General features: G+C 46.5%; 1 protein-coding gene across 2 annotated transcripts in view; it reads right to left on the bottom strand.

The window, feature by feature from the left end:
- The window catches only part of PIAS3 (protein inhibitor of activated STAT 3), a 597,438-nt gene that overhangs the window by 309,448 nt on the left and 265,769 nt on the right, over window positions 1-22,221 (bottom strand). Inside the window, exon 1 of one of the 2 annotated variants that reach the window (XM_086945354.1) lies at window positions 2,185-2,354. The exons of the other annotated variant lie outside the window; for it this stretch is intronic. Coding sequence (XP_086801480.1) covers window positions 2,185-2,208 — 24 coding nt within the window. The 5' untranslated portion in view covers window positions 2,209-2,354. Of the gene's footprint in view, window positions 1-2,184; window positions 2,355-22,221 lie in introns of those variants that run through there. 2 annotated transcript variants of the gene reach the window in all.

Genomic DNA, 22,221 nt, shown 5'->3' with positions numbered 1-22,221 from the left:
CACTAATCAAGATGAATAAATCAGTACTTGGTCCATGTCCCCACGAAAGAGAAGGAAGTAAAGCTAGCACACACCGGCCAATTAGGAGGCAGCAAATAAGAGTGACAATGAAACCAGCGGTAAGCAATGGGCGAGCCCCTTTTGTATACGATATCTTGAGCAATTGCTGACTTATGCAAGACCTAAAAAGGGACACAATTCTATAGAAAAGACTTGTGAAGATAATGTGACAGGGCAAAACTTTATAAGCCACCAAAAACCTATGAGACCAATAAGGCCCTTTACCACTAGTGTGGCGTTGGTGGGAAAAGTGGATGTAAAACATGAGGTACAGAGACACACGAAAACGGTGTATGTTATGTCTGATTTGCTCGCTGTGCCACTGGATTCAAGCTAGATTGGCTGATGAGGTGATACCCCAAAACTGGAACCAGGATGCTTGTTTCCAGTCCAGGGAAGGGCCTGGCAGTTTGGGCTGGACTGTTCCACGAGGAGCAGGGTCAAGACTGATTTGCATATGGCTGGGTTCAAACTGGAGTGGCATAGCGAGCAAAAGAATGATGGATTAAACTCAGATCTCTTGTCTAGGGGTGCGTAATTGAAAAGTTTCAGCACTCCTTCCATCATCTTCTCTTTACTTCTGATTTTTTTCCGCATCAAGGTTCAAATCAGGAATAAAAACAAGCCTGGTTTTATTGAACACCAGGGTCTGAATGATGATGTAAGCTCATAGCGCAAACATTAAAAAAAAAAGAAAAGCTGTAAACCAGTTATTATTTACCTGTGGTCTGGGGACTCCTCAGGGTCTGAGGAACCGGCTCAGTGTGTCTATGGCTACTTAGAACAGTGGTTCTTAAACTTTTGTGATCCTACACTTTATCATTACTGGAATCCTGGGACTCCCATTGAATCATTATTGGAATCCACCCCCTCCCCCAAAAAAAAGAGTTATTAGTGGAAGGTGGGGACACCAGAATAAGCAACTTTTATGATTTGAACTGCAAAACAATATAAATAAAATGCAGAAGAAAAACATTCATCAAACAAATATCCACATGATGGAATACTTTATTTAATTCTTAACCAACTGTTAAAAAAAGACTACATTTGAGTTGAAAGGTTTTACAAATTCAGTTGAGACCTATCGGCCAACAGAATAGAGTATGGCCAATGAGAGGCCTACATCGAATTTAGAAAAGCTCTTACTTTCCCACTGAAGCAAAAATTCTGATTTCTTTTTAATTTGTTATAAATGAAATACACATGTTTTAGCAAGCATGCATTTGTTTGATGAATTGTTGTTTGTGTATTTTTGCGCGTTGTTTTCGGTTTCATTCGAAAAAGCTTATGCTGTGGTCCCCAGCTTCTAGTAATGACTCAGTGGGAGATCTAAATTTCCTATAATTATTCAGTGGGCATCCCCAGGTTCCATTCATGATTAAGCGGGAGTCCACATAAGAACCACTGCTGTAACCAACCAAACTATGGTGATAGCTGAATGTTTAGCCATTTCAATAAAGTATCGCTGTACAGTGAAACGTATTAACGCGTGCACTCCAGCCTCTTCGGAGGAGCCATGGTTCAATAATGTACATTTTCCCTGAGGTTTAGGAATGGACAGTGGGCATCCGGAGGGATCTACCGTGCGTGTTAGTGTTTGAAGAGTGATACCTTGGTAGGGGAGATGTACGTAAGGCAAATAATTTGTACATGTTTCTTGGAAACTGAACACCACTGACTGATGACTGATGCTCTTCGCCCCTAAACAGCATTTAGGATCTCTGGTACACAGCAGACACCACTCTGAGCTTTCTGTGCGACGTAAGACTTTTTTTTTTTTTTTTTACCACTGGCTACACCCCACTGGGGGTGGTCTCGTCCATGCGCGCACACTCAGGGCGCTCATCCATCAATGGCACCCTGTCTCGGGGATTGAGGCGCTTTTGTGTACAGTTTGGGAACAGCTTATTCAGTCAACGGAAACAATGGCAAGCGGCGTTGGTAGGGATGGGCTAATTTCTTTCAAACCCCTTCGTGGCGCGCGGACTCTCGGCAGCCGGGGGTGGCACCAACAGACAGTACGGCCCCGTCTCCAAAACCGGAGGCAGCAGCGGGCTCTAGGGCCTCCTCTCACCCCTTCCGGCCATGAGCTGGCCCACACCCCGGCTTTCGGTTTCCCCTTACCTTCAGCTCCGCAAGCTCCGCCATCTTGCGACATTGTCGGAGAGACCGGTCCGGCGCAGAGGCAGCGAGGCTTCTCTCCCCGACCCGCGGCGCGCAGGAAGGGGCTGTGGAGGCCCCGGACTCCGAGGACCACTCACGGCCTCCGAGAGCCAACGATGCCCGGGAGAGCTCAGACCGAGCGGGCGGAGCGAGGGGCGCGTGTCCCCGCCTCCCCCGTGAGCCCAGCTATACGACCGAGGCCTACTGCTCTCCCCCGCCCCAGAGTGAGACATATACCCGAGGCTCCATACCGTTGTATAGAAAACCTACAGTGCCATGGCTTAGAGAGAGAGAAAAAACACATATATTGCTCAGTATTCACACTATTCTTTAAAGAAAAAAATCACACTTACGGTTCCCTATAGCCCAGCAGCCTCTGAAGCCGCCATACAGGCACGTGTATAAAGGAGACTTTACAAATTTGTCCTAATTGCTTTATGTATCAGAAACGTATTATAGTTCTCTAAAAGTAGTGTAAATAGGGCTATAAGTTTCTAATGATGGTCGCCGCAGCGATATCAAACTGCTGTCTCGCACCTATACTGAAATCTCTATCCAAAACCAGCAACATTTTGAAGGCCTATTTAAAGAGAAACGTTGATTAAAATATATCCTCAAAATGTTCAAAACTTTTCTAAAAAATATCATAAGTATTTCAGCGTATACTACACAGGTTCAGATTCACTGAAGTGCAATTTCAATGAAGGCAGTAAAAAATACCTCAAAGTTTATTAATCATGATTTGGTTAATTAAAACCATTACATGATATAAGAACATAGTAGTTAGCCAGTACACAATCTGTTAAAAAGGATAAGTACGTTTTAACACTAAGGCCACGTAAGTAAATGTCCTGATTAATTTAAATATACATGAGATAACCTGCTAGTGCATAAGCTCTTCGATATGTAACCTTAGTGCACTTTCAAATTTGTTGTTTAGTTAGTAAAAGCCATAACAATTTTGGCATATTTCATTATCGGTTTGACATTTGATCCAGCGCTCCTAATGAAAAACTGTCTCACCAACGCTACCTTTCTCCACAATACTCACCATTAATCATGAAACACTTACCAAGGCCCATAAACCAGAGACAATTTTTGAGCGACTGAATCATGTGACCTAATTAATCAGAACTATACACAAAATATTTACACAATTATATACAACTGCGGTTTATCATTTCTTACCATGGTTTAAAACATATGACATTTAATTAAGTCACTAAGGCGAATGGATCAACTGATGATAACTAGAACATGAATAAACAAGACCAGCTTGTCATTTCAAAATCTAATTTTTATTAACTTTATTATTCAAAGAAAGAGCATTTTTAATCAAGAAACGTTTATTAGCAAAGTGAAAGCATCATTTTAAGGAAAAGACTTTTAGTCTGACATTTTAATGATAAATCAGTTAGCATGAATTAAAACAAAATATAAGTTTCCATTCCCTAAATTCTATCTCCCTGTCTAAACTCACTTCACCTAAAAAGAATAATCATTTAAGACTGCTATCCTTACGTGCGCCAAAGAGTCCAACAGCACGTCACGCCCTTCAGGAATCGGAAACGAGGAGAGATTCCCTCCTCCCCATGGGCCAAGTTTTATACCTTTCTAACTAGCTACAGTAACTAAATTTTGCATTCTTCTACATAAATCAAAACTTGTCATTGGATGAGCCGTGTCAATCCACCATTATGTCATTCACTCAAGTCCAGGGCACATCATAAGCCCTTATTGTTCTTAGATTCTCCATCCTTCTGGCTTCCTCGAAAATGAAACATTCGCCCAAGCACAAAACTTCACTTCCTAATCTTGGCAGGCAATTCAGACTTCCTGTCCTTGGACCTTTCTCCAAGAACACGTACAACTCGACTAAAAACTGCTTCTGCATTAAACATTTAATTGTTCAGCAAAAAGCTATTTTTTCTGCACGTGAGTGAAGACTTCACTCTGGTCAAGTTTTCACATTTTCCAGCTCTGCCAGCCACTTCTTAGGCCCATTCGAAAACTAATATTTAAACAAACACAAAACATTAATTAATTAGAGAATTAAGACCCATTCTGTTACTCACCCCCTTTGCTAATTGTTAACTCATTAATTTATGTTACCTAGCTAAGCACACAGAGCAGCATTTATATTAACCTTCTTTTAGGCCATAAGGATTCTCCACAAGCTTTTGTCACAGAAAAGACATAACATAACATAAGCACACAAATGGGCACATGCCATTAATTAAACAGCCGCATTTAATACTGACAAAGACAATAGACAAGGTTAGTTTATTATTTTCCACACTTGCATTTGCAACATAGAGCATATAAATTAGTCCCACATGTTTTCTGAATGTATGCATTTAAAACTAAGTTGATTAATAATTTCAACACATGCTTATTAATACAATTACATTTGTTATGGAAGTTTAACTTTGCGAGTTTGAACAAAATTTCATTCATCAGCTCGCTCCATCACATTCAAGGTCCAGTGTAACTAGATACCAGTAACATTATTTCAAAAAATAAATCTCAGAATGCACCCCAGACATCCAGGGAATTAAGTTAATTAAGGTAAAATCACTTAAAATACTAAGGGGTGAAACCAACAATGATGAAACTCAATTCAGGGTAGTGAAAGTGCAATAGTTCAAGATACTGGGCTAAGATGTAAGTGATTGACAGTGCTGCGTAAAAAACAGGTGTGCTGTAAGCCGTACCATAAGGCTAGATGTTTCTTGTTGCAATAATCAGTTATAAGTTTTAGAGAATGCTTGACCGGATGAGAGTTAATGGATCGACATTGAAGGTGGACTCTGAGGTCTTTGACAAATTTTCCACACCTTGATAAAGAGCTTACATCGGACTGGGAAAAACATATCAAAGATGTCCCCAAGTAAGTGCGGGGCCCCTTTGTCAGAAAAAATGGTTTTAGTAAGGTCCCCTTTACGACGTCCCACACAGAAGGTGTAGTCAGGATTTCTGCTTAAAGTTACATAGTCTGCATGCCCCTTCCTTACCTGGGTTGGCCCATGCCAGGCTGAAGTCTTTTGGTAAGCCAGGAGAAGTGTGGCTCACTGGTTAGAGTGGCAGTCCCTGGTGCAGAGGTCTGGCCCGGGACCAGGGTTCAATTCCCGCCTCGGCCGCCTTGGCTGATCTCGGTGGTTCTTGGGCTCATAATTCCTTGGACCTGATTTCTCGCCTCGGTGCCTACTCTGAACATGAGTCCCCCGCTGCAACTCTGGGCAATAGCTTGCTTAGTCTCCCCAACAGCGCTGGGGATGCCTGGTTGCACCCCGGGGATGCCCAGGAGTGCACATTTCACGGGGAAAAGCCAGGATCGGTTCCCTAGCGGTATGAGTACAGCGCCAGGATACACTGGTTTCCGGGGTAATAGAGCGCTTTACAAATACGCTTACATTTACATTTACATATCTCTGCACACTCTGCTGTTATTCGACTCTGAAAGGTAAGGCTGAGGTCTTCCACCCAGATATGAGTAATTTAGAAGGAGAAGAATCTCTGAGGACTTTAGAGAAAGATAATCTTGCTGGAATTAAGTTAAACACAACTGTCTTTTGATTGCCTTTTTCCAAATCAAAAAAGCATTTGCAATGCAATAGGTCTTGCATTTATGAGAGTTTTAGCTATTGGCATTGAAAATGACAATGCCTTTTATTTATGTGCTGTTTTTAAACGAGATAATTAAAAAACATTGTCATTTACAATGCCAATAGCTCAAACTCTCGGAAATGCAAGACCTACTGCATTGCAAATGCGTGCTATAACATTTTTGTACGCGTTAGGAGAGAGTGTGTCCTGCCTGCAACAGCAGGCAGAACAAAGCTATTTGAGAAGATAGTGCTTGGAGGTTGTAATTAAAGCCTACGGAGCAACAATACAGGTAACAGGGTGCCGCCATGGAAGGTTACAAAATGGGACAAGGCGGTACTAAGGAGGGACTACTAAGCCTTTTGAACAATCAACAGCCACAGTTTACAGTAGACAGTGGACAATGAGACAAGCCAATAAAAAGTGTGGGTGGAGCTTCAAGTCCATACTCCAGTACAGCATGCCTCACAGAGGCCTGGGCAGCATGCGCTGCCAAGGCTTGACCTAAAAGGAGATGGAATCAAGAATTAGCACTGGTGCTTCAATTTGGAAAGATGTGATTGTCCTCTGCAGTTGCCTCGTGTCATGGGCTCCCTGGACTCTCAAATGTGACTCTGAGACACCTTTGCCAATTGCTGACCTGCTGCTACTCTTCGTTTGTCCAGTGCCTGGGGTTGTGTGATTCACTCGTGGACGCCTCGCTGCTTGTCTCCCGCCGCCCTGCGCTCTCCTAACATCAGAGCGGGGCCGCCGAGCGGAGACGAGCGCGGACCACACTACAACCCCCAGAAGCCCCAGCGCCCTGCCGCGTCACCTGCAAGCGCCAGGAGGCGCTCAAAAGCAGCATCCTCACGGTCGTGTGGGGGAAACCTTTGCCAATTGCTGACCTGCTGCTACTCTTCGTTTGTCCAGTGCCTGGGGTTGTGTGATTCACTCGTGGACGCCTCGCTGCTTGTCTCCCGCCGCCCTGCGCTCTCCTAACATCAGAGCGGGGCCGCCGAGCGGAGACGAGCGCGGACCACACTACAACCCCCAGAAGCCCCAGCGCCCTGCCGCGTCACCTGCAAGCGCCAGGAGGCGCTCAAAAGCAGCATCCTCACGGTCGAGTGGGGGAAACCTTTGCCAATTGCTGACCTGCTGCTACTCTTCGTTTGTCCAGTGCCTGGGGTTGTGTGATTCACTCGTGGAAGCCTCGCTGCTTGTCTCCCGCCGCCCTGTGCTCTCCTAACATCAGAGCGGGGCCGCCGAGCGGAGACGAGCGCGGACCACACTACAACCCCCAGAAGCCCCAGCGCCCTGCCGCGTCACCTGCAAGCGCCAGGAGGCGCTCAAAAGCAGCATCCTCACGGTCGAGTGGGGGAAACCTTTGCCAATTGCTGACCTGCTGCTACTCTTCGTTTGTCCAGTGCCTGGGGTTGTGTGATTCACTCGTGGAAGCCTCGCTGCTTGTCTCCCGCCGCCCTGTGCTCTCCTAACATCAGAGCGGGGCCGCCGAGCGGAGACGAGCGCGGACCACACTACAACCCCCAGAAGCCCCAGCGCCCTGCCGCGTCACCTGCAAGCGCCAGGAGGCGCTCAAAAGCAGCATCCTCACCGTCTCGCGGGACGCGAGCGGGACGCCGGGCGAAGCCCGGGCCAAGGGCGGGCCCGTTTCAGCCCGTTCCAGACTGATCCAGGCTGGGCTGGGCCACCCCCCTTGCTTCGTTCTCTTCTGATACTGCCTCAAAGGTACTAACTTTTGCCCATTGACTTTGGATATTTGATCATTTGATTGAGAGACTCTAAACTGTTACAACAATGACTAGGGGTTCTAGAAGCAAAACAGCTATTAAAGCTGCCTCATTTACAGGACCTATTGACTTATTCATTACTAAAACAACTGAGGCCATTAATCAAAACATTGCTGTTTTAGAACGTAGGGTGTCCCAGGACCTTGCGATTGCTCGGAGATCTTCGATGGGCCCTATAGCAGCAGCCTTAACCCCACTGCCATCAGCTTCCCCTATCCCAATTCTAATACACTCCGGTACCACAGCACAAGTTCATTCCATCCCCAGTGCTGTAGATCTATCAGCTACCAATCTGTCACTGGAATTGGAATCGACTGGGAACCTTGAGACAACCCCAGACCTTGAGCATATCTTATCCGAAGACCTGGTACAGGATCCAGTACAAGTTAATAAGCTTAGGGGGGATAGAGAAGGTGCTGTCCCAAAACAGCCAGAAGCACACAAAAAAGGGAATACCAACATAGACAACCATATCACCAACAAAAAGAAAGGGCCTACTGTTCCACTACCCAACAATGCCCCTCCCAGCAAAAACTCTGCTACATCAGATCCATCCAATTTGCAATGCCCCACATTGGACAATGCCCAAGAGGGTGGCCCCAGTCTGTCTGATAGTGATACCTCACAACTTTTCGCTACTTTCAGGGACTTACTAAAATTCCATCTCCAACCCTTGGAGAGGAGTATCATGGCAATAGAAAAGCAACTTGCCATACTCCTCACCAAAATACCTAATCAGAATAGGGTGGGAACCATCAAAACCGGAGGGGTACCGGTAATAATTAATTCCGGGACCACACCGGTTAATCCACCCAGAACGCCTGTTACACCCAAAGTACAGGCAAAAACTAAAGAGCCTTTAATCACCTCATTATCTGCCCCAAACAATTGTGTAATTTCCAAATCAAAAGTCAAATCCACACCTCTACCTACACCCCAGTTACATTTATCTAGCCAACTAAACCCCACCCCACCCTCTTCTGCAGTTCTACCTACAGCTGTCAACGTCACCGCGGCCAAGGTGTCTCTGCAGCCACCCCAAGACAAACCCTCGGCGACCCAAAAATCAAATCATACAGATGCTAAGAGGGGGCCTAGGTCTAAACGCTCAGTTCATCTGCCACCTGAGGTCTTCCCATTTACGGTAATCCTAACAGGAGTCCCGGAACTTACAGCAGGTACAGATGAACCTTCCTGGTCCCTCTTGAATAAAATTCTCCAATGGCTTAGTATCAACAGGCCACTACAGCCTACTAATACCTGTAGAATATCTTCTGTCCGTAGGGTATCATGGGTGGGGGCGAGTCCAAAGAGTATTCAGGGGGACTGCGTCATTGTTACTTGCGAAGACGCATCCTCGGTGAACCATATCTGCTCGTGGCCAGAGTTGGAGAAGAAAGGGGGAATCGATACCCAGCGGCTCTCCTTTTTCTATCCACCTGTATTTAATTATCATCCCCCAATATTACCCCCCAATTGGGTTATTCCCCAAGAACAAGCATGGAATTATGGAGGTCCCTGGATGACACAAAAGAGCAGGAACAGGGAAAGGGTACCCCGTCCTTGGTACCCCAATAAAGGCCACCTTATGGGGAATGGATGGCAAGGTATCCACACCAGCAATAGATTTGACTGTCTAGAGATGGTTGACTGACTTAGTGCCCCATCACCCTCAAGCCAGCCAGCCATCAAGCAGTTAGGGTCCCCCCATGTACGTATGCTACCCGCCCACGATAGAGTTACAGCAGCCCTCATCTCGGACTGTGTACCCTTCGTTGGACGGGCGGACCTACGGTATGATTTGGTAAATGAAGGTAGCCCCACAGAACCTTTTCCACCTAATACTATCATAAGTAATACCCAAACCACCCAGGGGTTCGCTGATGGACACTCATGCAAAGGTGCCCCATGTATTAGTCCCGAAGTGAGTGCGTCCTCTGATGTCTCTAGATCTGGCTTAGTTGTGAGTACCCTGGAGGTAAGTCCGATCATACCTTGTGTTTCCCAGCCGGTGATGGCTGCTTATGATACCATCAAGTCTGCCGGTCTTACCCTTATCTCCTGGAACATTGCCGGTATTGCAGGGAAATTAGATTCCCCCTTCTGGTCCAGGTTTATTGGGGAAGGATTTGATATAATCCTCCTCCAGGAAACCTGGTGCCAGGAGCAAATAAATATAGAAGGTTACTCATCCCATAGTCTTAACGCCACTAAATCCAGTTCAGGTAGGGCTAAGGGGGGTCTTTTGTTGCTTCTGTCCAATAAGATGAGTAACTGTGTAGTCAGAAGCAGTTCGACTGTGGGAACCCACAGCCAGGTAGTGAGGGTTGATTGCAGTAAAGGAATTGACCTGGTCATTGTAAATTTTTACAATAACATCTTTGACGCCTCCAGAGGGAATATTTTATTCCCCCTTGAAAAGGAAACTGTAAGGGTTATGGGCATTTCGAACAGAAAGGTAGATGTCATATGGGCAGGGGATTTTAACCTGCAGCCATGCCACCTGTCTAAAGGGAATCCTTGTGGCCTTGGAATAGTAATGTCTAACCAATGGGGGGGAGCGGGAGAGAGGGAGGATTTCCTCCACTTCCCACATTGTCATTATGGTTCAATACTTAATAAAATGTTAACCAAACTAGACCTACACCTGTTAAGCTGTAACAAAAATATTCAGACAGTTATATGCCCCACCTTTACAGGAAGGGATGCTGGGACATTTATAGATCATATCTTGTTGTCTAGTACAGGAGACTTTTCCAACCTGTATATTAGAGAGGAAAGTCTCAGTGACCATAATAGCATTTGTATCACCCTCCTGGGTCATGGTACATCACTAGTGACAGGAGAAATGTGTTCCACTGACTTAGTACCTATCAGACCAAATGGTCTGAGGATCAGATGGTCTGGAACCAACTCCATGGCCAAACAGAGGGAGGTTATAACCAGCTGCAAAACACAAATCAGCTACTGTTTAAAAAATGTAATTAACCCCGATTCCCTATTGTCACAATTCATCACCATTAATACTATTATTGAAGGTATTTTTACCAAGGTTTCTCCATCCAACAGAGTTATGAAGCAGGGATGGTTTGACAAACCCTGTATACTTGCCCTTCGGGAATTGAAGAAGGCATTAGGTATCAAACCACGAGACAGTAACGGAATAAAACAACTAAGGGTCAATTATAAAATGGCAATCTTCAATAGAAAAAAGACCTTACAAAGTGAAGCATGGGACAAGTTAAAGGAAGCAGCAGAGACCAAAAACTGCAAACTTTATTGGGAAACAATTAACAGCCCTTTTCTCAATAAAGATGGTATCCCGGAACTAACCTCCTATGTTGCATGTAATGACTGGATTATCCATTTTACTAATATCTTCAATCCAGAAGGGACACCCCTAATTGTATCAACTACCGAGGCTTCATCTTGGACACCTCTACCCTTGGGAGTAACACTGGAGGAAGGTTATGAAGGGCTTTCTAATAGTAAAGGGGGGAAAGCTCCAGGCCCGGATGGGGTTCCCATTGATTTACTAAAAGCTGAACCGAATTTGTGGGCTCCTATTCTGGTGAGGATTTTTAACTGCACGGCAGAAAGCAATTTTCCTCCTTCCTGGGGCCAATCAGTTATAATTCCCCTATTCAAGAAAGGTAGCAAATCTGAGGCCTCCAATTACCGCCCGATCTCTTTGCTGGACGCCTCAGTAAAGGTCATGAGCAGGATTCTGCTCAAAAGGTTAGAAACCTGGGCAACTGATTCGAATATTTTAACAAAAGTGCAATATGGCTTCCGGAAAGGTATGGGCACTCTGGAGCAATGTGTAAATTTGGACCGTATCATTAATAAATATACTGTAGCCAAAAAGGGCAACCTTTTTTTATGTTTTGCTGATTTGAGCAGCGCGTTTGATTTAGTTAATCATGTTATTCTTTGGGAGGTTTTGCTAGAGTCAGGGGCACCGAAGGACATTGTCCACTTTTTAGCCAGGCTTTACGAAAAACTCTCTTGTAAGGTCCGTTATGGTACCCTAGGCGAATGCACCCCATTCCTCAAAGTCTCAAGGGGAATTCGCCAGGGATGCGTTCTGGCCCCTCTTTTATTTTCCCTTTTTATTAACTGTGTTGATCGTACCCTGGTTGATATTCCAGCGGATGCCCCTTTGATTGGAGGTAAACCCGTCCCACTTTTACTATACACGGACGACGCTGTTCTTTTATCCCGTACCCAGATTGGCCTACAGCGCCTAATCGATAGTTTTATGCTGTTTATCCAAAATAAGAGGCTCTGTGTGAACAAATCCAAGACCTATGTTATGTCATGCGGGCAGGCTGTAAACAAATTGAAGCATAGCTTTTTCTTGGATAGTGATAAAATGACATACGTCAAATCTTTCTGTTATTTGGGAATCACTTACACCAATAATGGGTCATGGACTTCTGAGTTCGATAATATCAGCTTGAAAATGTTGCGGACTACCAGCAGTATATTTCGATTTGCATCTAAACTTGGATCGAGAAGCATCCCAGATATGATCAATATATACAACATCCGCTGTGTTTCTTCCGCACTGTATGGGGCGGGTGTGTGGGGCCATAGTGAAGGTCCTTCGCTCCAAATTGATGAAAATAAGTTTTTAAAGAGACTGTTATGTGTCCCTCCTTCTGCCTCTGTACAATTAATCCACGATGAGGTAGGGATCGAGTTTATATCTGACTTAGCAGCCGTTCGGCCACTCTTATTGTGGCGTTCTATTTGGGCTAAGCCAGAGACTCGATTCACTCAAGAGATTATTCTTGATTGTATAGGTTTGGACCACTCGTCACGCATTCAGTGGCTGAGATACATTCAATTCTGGTATAAACTTTTATTTGATATTGATGTCTTTCTTGATCCAGAACTGGCAGTCGCTATTCCTAAAAAAGAAATCAAGCAAACGTTTTTAAATTTTAAAAAGGCTGAGCGAGACAAAGTCCACGGTAAGTTAGCCACCGTGAAGTTCTATAAGGAACTGAATTTAATTCCGGGGCTTCAATCCTACCTTGTGAACGTGTCTCGTCCCTCTCACCAATTTGTACTAACCCGAGTTAGATTGGGCATCGTACATCACCTTGTTGCGTTCCCAAATCAGAAAGTTAGATCTGAGACCCCCTGCTCGTGCGACAATACCTCACGACAGAGCTGTTGCCATTTTTTACTTTTTTGTAAATTTTACCACTTTCTAAGGGTAAAATACCTAAAGCCTATTTTTATAAAATATAACATCCGATCTTCAAAGACTGCTTTGATATTATTATCTTCTTTGGAGAATGTGGATATTTGCTTTTTTGTTGCCATTTTTATTTTGAAATGTACAGCTGCCAGGAAAAGTATAGTGTTGTCATAATCTTATACATACCTGTCTGTACATAAACGATTTGTATATGTTGTATATAAAACATTTTAACTTTGTATTATGCCCGTTTTACGCCCTTTGAGATGTACAGCTGCCAGGAAATGTATAGTGCTGCTATTATTTTTATACATTCCTGTCTGTACATAAATGTTTCTGTTAATGTAGAATTATTAATCATGTATTATGCTTACAGTATGTAATGTATGGTCCTTCTTCATACATCTAATTTATCCTCCCGTGCCCATTCGAGCCGTTCGGATCCTTGTTTAATTGTACAGCTGCCAGGAAATATCACTTGGTGTGACGAATATATTGTTTTTTCTGTCTGTACACATATGATCTTTTTGTATAATTTTTATATTGCTTATATCTCTAAACCATTAACTGTTGCCCATTATTTGTTTGTACATGTTTCCTATCTCTTTTTATGCACTATCCATGTGTACATTTTGAGTCATTTTTGTATATATAAGGAATTGTATTTTAATGTTTGCTTGTATGATTTGTATTTTCAAATCGAATAAAAGCTTATGAATTGAAATTGAATTGAATTGACTCTGAGACAGCCCTTGAGTGAGTTCCCTGGTGCTTTCAATATACGTATATAATATTTCAAAGTGTCTGACTCGCAAGTTAGGGATGGATTTGACAAGCTAAATTCCAGCTGAATTCTGGATCTGCAGAAATGCCTGGGAAAATGAAATACTTTCTTATAACCGGAGCACTCTAAGTTCTTTAGACTGGCAGAGCAGTCACAGGGAAAACCCTGGGGCTCATATTGTAGTGCTGGTAGGAGTGATGCCTTTAAGACTTTGATAACTCATGCAGCGGAGGGTCTTTAGTTTTTTAGGTCGAGGTAATATCCAGTCTGCCGAAGGCAGAACCGGAAGTACCGAGATTTAATGTTTCTCAGTGTGGACTATTTGTCCCGCCTCTGTTTTTGACTCTCTCCCATTGGCTGGCTTCCTAAACGGAGGCCAGCCATTGGAGGAGAGAGCTGTGCCTCCGAATATGCTCCGTCCTTTTCGGATTTGGAGGTGTGTTCGGTGTTCTTCTTTCCACTTTTAGGCCACTCCCATTCTGAGAACACGGAACACGCCCCCAATCTGAAAAATTTGGAACGTTCTGCAGCCGCCATTTTCTTTCCCCCCACAGTGAAGGTGAGCCTCGAGCCTCTGCCTCTGCCCCAGTTTGTGCCGTTTTTAGTGCTCCTGCACCTCTGTTTGTACCGTTGTTCTAGCTTTCCTTTATTTATTTAATTCACCGGGAGCCGGCCGTCTCTCCAGCAGTGGGCTTTCCGCGAGAGGGCCTCGCTGGGGGCAGTCATGCAAAGAGTTCCTTCTTCCTTCTCTCCTCGCTCATTCGCCACCTTTCCCTCTTCTTTTCCCCTCTCACTGTCGGAGTCCCTTTCTCTCACCTCCACTTTTCACCTACCTCTCCCTCTCTTCCTTTCACCATCCCCCTCTCTGCCCTCAGCAGCCCCCCTTACAGTCCCCTCCCCCTTTAGGGGAGCAGCTTGTAGAGTATGCCTGTGGGTCTGGGGATGGCTGGCATGGGCTTTGCATTGATCCATTGATTTGCACATGGGCTGAGCCTGACCTCCTCCTCCCAGGGAAGCCGTCTCCATGGCGACCCATTGTAAATTCCTGCGGGCAGGCTGTGGGGTGGGGGGGTTACCCAGAGCGGGGAGCAGCGGGGGTATGGGAGGAGCCAGGAGAGTAGCAGCAGGGCAGGCTGCAGCTCTTGGGAGAAGGAAGGAGCGAGTGCAAGAAGCAAATAAGTCTCCAGAGAAGGGGAATCCAGGGGCGGGTGTGGATGCGAGTTCCTCCTCCCCCTCTGCAGGTCCTCAGGCCTGGAGCACCCTCCTCCCTCCCTTCACCACCACCTCCCTTGCCCGATTGCTGCTACTCCCTGCAGAACGGTGCCTGCCCTGGATGTGGAGGAGCGAGCGGCTGGGAGCAGGCAGGAGGGTTCTCGTCTCCGGAGACTGGAGGGACAGTCCAGCTATAACACAGTTCTTGGGCACAGCAGCAGCACGGGAGCGGTGCCGCCTCCGCTGTCCGCATCCGTGCGATTCTAAAGCACCGGCGCTCGCAGGCAGCTCCCGGGAGCCGTGTGACCCGGCACGGAGCGCGTCACACTCCCATCCTGATCATTACTCAGCACCGCCACCCTCCAAAGAAGACGTCTTTGCTGCGAGAGAGAGGGCTCTGCGGCGACTGCTATGGGGGCTCTTGGCGTCTCTGGTTTCTGCACACTCTTCATCCTGCTGAGTTCTGGAGACACCGGTGGAAGTAAAGCCAGCCAAGGTAAGCAGATTCCCCAGCCCATGTTAGACCAACCATTTGGCACGTCTCCTGCGATCAACTCTTACCACCTGGCTATCTCCTTAACGAACTACAATGCCCACCCTGGGATCTGAGTCCCTTTTACTTGGAACTGACTCTCTCGGTCTGTCCTGCCCACCTGCACTTATCAAAGTCTCCAGGACGCATCTTGCAATCTGTCTTTCTTCCATCGTCACATTGCTTCATGCATCTCCCCCCCCCCCATCAGCACCAGCATCATATGCACTAGACCCTCCATCCTCTCTACCAACTACTGTGTATTCACTCCAGCCACTGCCTCTCCCCACCACCTACTGGATTCCCTTCACCCGCTGCTGTGTGCTCCTCATCAGCTCCTGCATTCCCCTTTTTGACCTATTTAGCCATCCATCATTTGCATTCCCCTCCTCAACCTCCATATCCACCTCACTCGTGCCTGTGCATATGCCACTATTTCTGAACCCCAGTAAGGCTTTCATTTCTATTATTTCAAGTCCCCAGAACATCATTTTGGCCACGTCCATGTAATTGTCCCTTGTGTTTATTACATGTTTCCACGTCCATGTCTTGTCAACATCCGGTCTCCTACTCCCAACAACTTACCCGACCACCCTACTGGTGTCTCCCTCCACCCCTCTGCTTCTTGTGTATGTACTGCTGGCTGTTGGTTCATGCCAGCAGGTTCCGTTTCCATCACAGGCTCAGTGTCCATTCTACCTCTTTCCACATCCATCAGACCTCTCTAGCCTGCCTCCTTCCATGCCGGCCTTATCAGTACTCCTCAATCCTAGAGGCATCCAAATCGATCCCATCACATTCACTCTGTTCTGTAGACTTACCAACATTTCCCATTGGGTTCTGTCGATTTCACTGATTCTCATGACCGAATCCTGATTATACTGCCTGTTTCCATGTCATCCCTACTATATTAGTCCTAGAGGTACCCATGTCTAGCCCAACAGTTTCTTTTTAAGAGGTGCCAATATTTATCCCATCAGTTCTAGTTCCTATCCAGTCTACAGACACTCCTATTTCCTTTTCAATGTGTCCTGCCTATTAGTTAGATCACCAAATTCATCCCTGTTTGGCCTCTTGGCCTTCTGTGCTTTCTGGCCCATACCATCAGTTCTCATCCATCTTGCACTGTTGCACCTATCCTATTGGTTTCCTTTTATCTTATACATATTTCATGTCCCATCTTTTTGGTTTCCATTTATCTTATAGTTTGTAATTTATTTTCTTCTTATAAAGTTTACAACAATCTCATTAGTTGCTGTCCAACCTGCAGACTCATGTTCATTCCATTGGGCGCCATATGTTATACAGATTCCCAAGCCAGTTCAACCTATTCCTATTTGGCCTACAGATCTACTTCAATCCTTTAGTTCCCATTTATCCTACGGACTCTTATGTCCATCCTGCAAAGGTCCCCTATCAATTCATTTGATTGATATTTATTGTTTAAGATCTGACTATCATCCCAGTGGTTCTAATCCATTCACCACTTCCCATCGTCAGTCACATCAGCACAAATCAATACTTCTCTGTGTTTTTGTCTGGAATCTTATGGACTCACATCCTTACAACTGTGCCCAACATAATTATTTTTACACCCACGCATTCATTCTCAACTCATCTCATTAGTTTGCACCCTTTCTTTCTAGCTTGTGCATTATCCTATCATATTTTGCATCCATCCAATCATTTCTTAGTTCTATAAAATCAGATGATCCCTACACTTCACTGGTTCATCCAGGATCACCATTTTATGCAACCATTCCACCGGTTCGTGCAATTGTTCCACTTGTTAATACAACCATCTCAGAGTTCCATATTATCATCCCACCAACCCATACAATCATCCACTAATTTATGGACTCATGCTACCAATTAAAGCAACAATTGTAACATATCACATAATATTCCACCAACTTGTAAAACGATCCAACCAGTTTAAACAGCTATTGTGCCAACTTGTACAGCAAAGCCTCTTATTACAACAACCATCAGAACCGGAAGTACCGAGATTTAATGTTTCTCAGTGTGGACTATTTGTCCCGCCTCTGTTTTTGCCTCTCTCCCATTGGCTGGCTTCCTAAACGGAGGCCAGCCATTGGAGGAGAGAGCTGTCCCTCCACGGAGGCCAGCCATTGGAGGAGAGAGCTGTCCCTCCGAATAGGCTCCGTCCTTTTCGGATTTGGAGGTGTGTTCGGTGTTCTTCTTTCCACTTTTAGGCCACGCCCATTCTGAGAACACCGAACACGCCCCCATACCGAAAAATTTGGAACATTCTGCAGCCGCCATTTTCTTTACCCCCGCAGTGAAGGTGAGCCTCGAGCCTCTGCCCCCGTTTGTGCCGTTTTTAGTGCTCCGGCACCTCTGTTTGTGCCGTTGTTCTAGCTTTCCATTATTTATTTAATTCACCGGGAGCCGGCAGTCTCTCCAGCAGTGGGCTTTCCGCGAGAGGACCTCGCTGGGGGCAGTCATGCAGCGAGCAGCAGAGGCAGGGAGCTCCTTCGCCAGTTGAGCTTGACTGGCGAGAGGAAGAACGCAGTTTAATATGGCTTCTCAAATAAATTATTGAACCCGTTAAAGACACTTCGCGTCTTCCTCACTACAATGTCATGTCTTTTCGCTAATGTGCACGTTCAAACAGTGTTTACATCATCTGTTCCTGCGCCGGAAGAGGTCCGCCAAAAAGGTCCAACAAAACGGAAGTAAACACGCATGCCATGCTCTTTGGGCAGTAAATGGTAGTAGATGCTTTCCGCTCTGAGCTGGAAGTGCACAGGCGTGCGCGATGTGGGCATGCACTGTGCTCCGGTCTCAAGATGGAGGGTAGCCGTTGGCATTACAGCCGGGAGCAGCTACAACAGAGCCCGTCCCGCCGAGGTATTACAGCTTGGAGCTGCTAAACAGAGCCCGTCCCGCAGTACAGGGCTCGACGCTGATAAAGAAGGTTGGTAAGCCCTCAGTCAGCTGGGTGCTGCGGCCAGCGAAGCGCCTCTTTCTGCATGCGTCTAGAGTTAGACGTTCCGAATACTAACTCGCTGCTGGGGAAAATTGCGCCGAGGCTCGGAAGCCATCTGGGGGTGCGCGAGGCAAGGAGGGAGAGAGAGGCGCTGGAGCTGACTGTCGCCGGGAACTGGCCAAGTGCCCGGGCATGGCGGAGGCTCAGTCGTCAGGTAAGTGTGTTTGACACGCGCTTGATGTTGTGGGGATCTGTTTGGGCGATATGTTGGGGAACATCTGATGATGAACGAGGTCTGTGATTTGTTTTGTGGGTCTTCGCGTTCTTGGGGTTGTTGCTTTCAGAAGTATACATCTTCCCCTTGTTAAATACAAGCAGCAGATCCTCTTCCTTTGAAAGTGAACGGTGACAGCAGCGTTCGGACAGTCTGGTATTCCACATGACTGGGGTGGAATCCGCCGATAATACGACCCCAAACATAATTAAGAGGGATATTGCAAATTTAATGTAATTGTTCAAGCCCTTTCATAAAAAACGGAAGTAGTCCTATTTGTTCCAACTGTCACCACATCATAAAGGAAATCATACAAAAATATTATATAGACCACAATAGGCACTATATATTTCTATCCCTTGTCCAGCCGGACAGGGAATTTATTAATCAAGTGGATTATTAAGGATAAAGGTACATTTTAGCAACAAAGCATTTCAATACAGTAAGGCACAGTCCTGTGCCGTACACAAAAAGGGATAGGTGAGAAAGTTATAGAGGGAAAAGAATTTCAGGCAAGAAGGGTGAGCAATCAGGGCACTGTTTTAAATCAAAGTTGTCAGTGTATCCTGGAGTAGCACATACATACAGTAATGTACATTGGTAAGAAGTAGGTCTACTCTTAAGGAGTCGACGTTTCGATCCCGTGCTCAGGTGATATAGGGATCATCTTCAGGACTTTAAGAATTATATTGCCTGATTTGAAAATTATATACGCCTCAGATGAGGGTGATACGGCATAACGCAGGAGAGGGTGAACGCCCTTTGGAACTGACTAGTTAGCGGGGATGCGTGGGCTATGCCGGGTGGAAGCCTTACGGCGAGTTGTGGGCTGGGATGATAGGGCAGCCAGGAATTACACATCAGTTGATGCGTCCATTGTCAGGTGTAGACTCAGTCAAGTCTAGATGTGCCGGAAATGGGCCACGTAGGCTCGTTGGGTTAACGCGGTGATAATTTCCTTCCGGAACAGCGTGGGTTGGATGGCTGATCAACGTAGGCTCGATGGCCGTCGTTATGGCGCGGTCGGTTCGAATAACGGATCCGCGAGGATTGGGGGATGTCTGGATTCGCCTTGCTTCAGTCCTTCTTGGGTGGTAACTGATTGTGGCCCGGTTCTTACGCAGACCCATGTGCCTGAGTAAAGAGAGATTATAGCCCTTAATAGATTAGAGGGGATGTCCCATATTGTTAGTTTCCTCCATAACATGGGTCCGTCCACCTTGTCAAATGCAGCACCATTCATCAATATAGCAGCTAAGAAGTGGTAGCAGTCTTCTTTGTGATGCTTGGTGGCTCAAGGAGGCAAGTGCACTGATGTGATCAGTAGAGGACGCTGCTGCACGGAAACTTGTCTGGAAGGCCCTCATTCTCCAGTACCCAAGCCTCCAGCTGTTTGAGTAATAGTCAAGCATAACTTTGGCCTCTAGATCAAGTAGGGCTATCAAGCGATCAATGGAGCTCTTTGTTGGATCCCAGTTCTTAAATATAAGACACAGAGTGGAGCCTCTCATTGCGTCTGGAACTTGAGCCTAGAGAAAAGCATGGTCAAATAGCTGGGTTAGAACCATTGCATTCCATTTAAACATGCCAGCAGGAAGGCCATTAGGACCTGGTGCCCCATAATTTTTCATGCCCTTGATGAGCTGGGTTGGTGAAGATAGTTCCCCTTTTATGTGGGCTGGTCTGCCGGCCCCAGTTTGCCCATGTAACCTGCTGCTGCTGGGGGGCGCTAGTGAGCCCGAAGCAAGATGGCCGCACGTTAGTGCAGCTCTGCTGGTTGGGGCAATAATCCGTACAATATCCTGCATTTCTCCTGACCATCTACGAAAGACACAGCAATTCGGAAACAGCTTCAACTGCAGTATTTGTTACAGCACTTTCTGATAATTGTGCAGCAGTTTACTTGCTAAAAATCAGCGTCTACGGCCCAAAGGACAAAATGGCGGCCATCACGAACTACGACCGGTGAAAAGGGTAAATCGCTGCACTGGCGAAGTGCCTACCTGCGAGCTGAGACCAACAAATGGCGGAGAAGCAGTTGCCAAGCAGGTTGCGCACTGGAAGGGAAGAATGCTGCTCCGGCGCGGTCTGGGAGTGATGCGTGCAGGCCAGCTGGGGACGCGAGGCTGACGCCGAGGAGTTGCGGTGAAAGGGCCGGCGGCCGCTGCGGTGCTGTGCCAGAATCGCCCGAGTGGATCGTTGAGTGCAGGTGCCGATGCTCTGAGAAGGAGGGACAACCGGGCATTGCGGAGTCGCCCCGGCGTTGGATCTAGCGCAAGGTGGGAGTTCTGGTGAGTCGGAGCTGCTGGAGGCGCACTGATCCCCGCCTGGGAGTGTACGGGTGTTTCGGCGGCTGTAAGGGACATACAGGCCACCCTAGTGAGGCCCAGTGAGGTTGTGCCCAGGCATATTGGCAGTGGATCCGGACGCCCTATCTGGCCCGTGAACTTCGATGCAGTATTCAGGTACAATATAGAGCGCGTGGGGCTTGCGCTGTTGTGACTGCTGACCTAGTCCGCCCGCCCGCCATACAGAAGAAGAGACGCTATCAGTGCGTGCCGGCTGTATTATTAGGCCGCCGATTGGTCTTAATTGACTGTTGTCTCGACGTGCTCATTGTGGGTGTTGGCATCCCACGCGGAATAGGGCCACCCAAACTCATGGATGGCAGAGTTTGAAGGTAGGAACAAGCAGCTTTGCGCCTTCGAAGATTGAGGTGTACTTGTTGTAGCATTGGCCTGCGAGGGAAGGAAGTGCTGTGTGGCAAGTCAACAGGCGTAAAAGTCTCTGTGAGCAAGGTGTCTGGTGCAGGCCGATGTGACCCCATCGTAAGGGTGCTACTAGAATCGCGCAGTGGGGTTTACACATTGCACACATCATAATACTGAGGCATCATACATTGACTCCCAAAAGCACTATGATATTCAGCTTACTGGACAGTTTAGATCTGGAGCAGGATAGCAGGCCTATTGCGGCGGGGTGTTGGATAGGCCGACTGCTGGAGGCTGTGGGCACAGATTCACAGTGAACTTAAAAAGATTGAGACCGGCAACAGCGCAATGGGTAACCTGATCAACATTTACAGTCTAAACTCTCATTTGACGCAGATGCAGGCTGTGTCGGACACTGAGACAGACCTGGAAGCAGTTAGCAGCAGTAAATTGGAAAAAATGACGCTGGCAATGCAACACAGCTCGCATACAATTGATAGTAAAATTGATAATCTAAACCTGCGTATGGATACCATGACAGCAAAGCTAGACAAGCATGGAGTACGTCTAACGGAGGCAGAACAGCGCACTTCGAACACGGAAGACAAGGCGGAAAACATCACGAAGTCCTGTACCGAGGAGAAAATACTAGAGGTCAAAAAGGGCCAAAAGCGAAGATTTGGAGGTGAGGTCACGTCGCAACAATCTGCGCATCACGGGGATGCCTGAATCTACCAACTCGGGCAAACTGGAACTCTATGTTGAAGAAACGCTCAAAACTATATTGGGTGCAGAACATTTCTCTAACATGTTGGTGGAAGAAAGAGCACACTGGTCCCTTGCTCCACGCCATGTCCCAGGGGTGCCTCCGTGTATGATAATTGCAAGACTTCTTAACTACCGGGACAGAGATGTGGCCCTCCG

This window comes from Lissotriton vulgaris, chromosome 12 (assembly GCF_964263255.1).
Source record: "Lissotriton vulgaris chromosome 12, aLisVul1.2, whole genome shotgun sequence".
In the NCBI taxonomy this organism is placed as follows: Eukaryota; Metazoa; Chordata; class Amphibia; order Caudata; family Salamandridae; genus Lissotriton; species Lissotriton vulgaris.
This window is presented reverse-complemented; position numbering and strand designations above follow the sequence as displayed.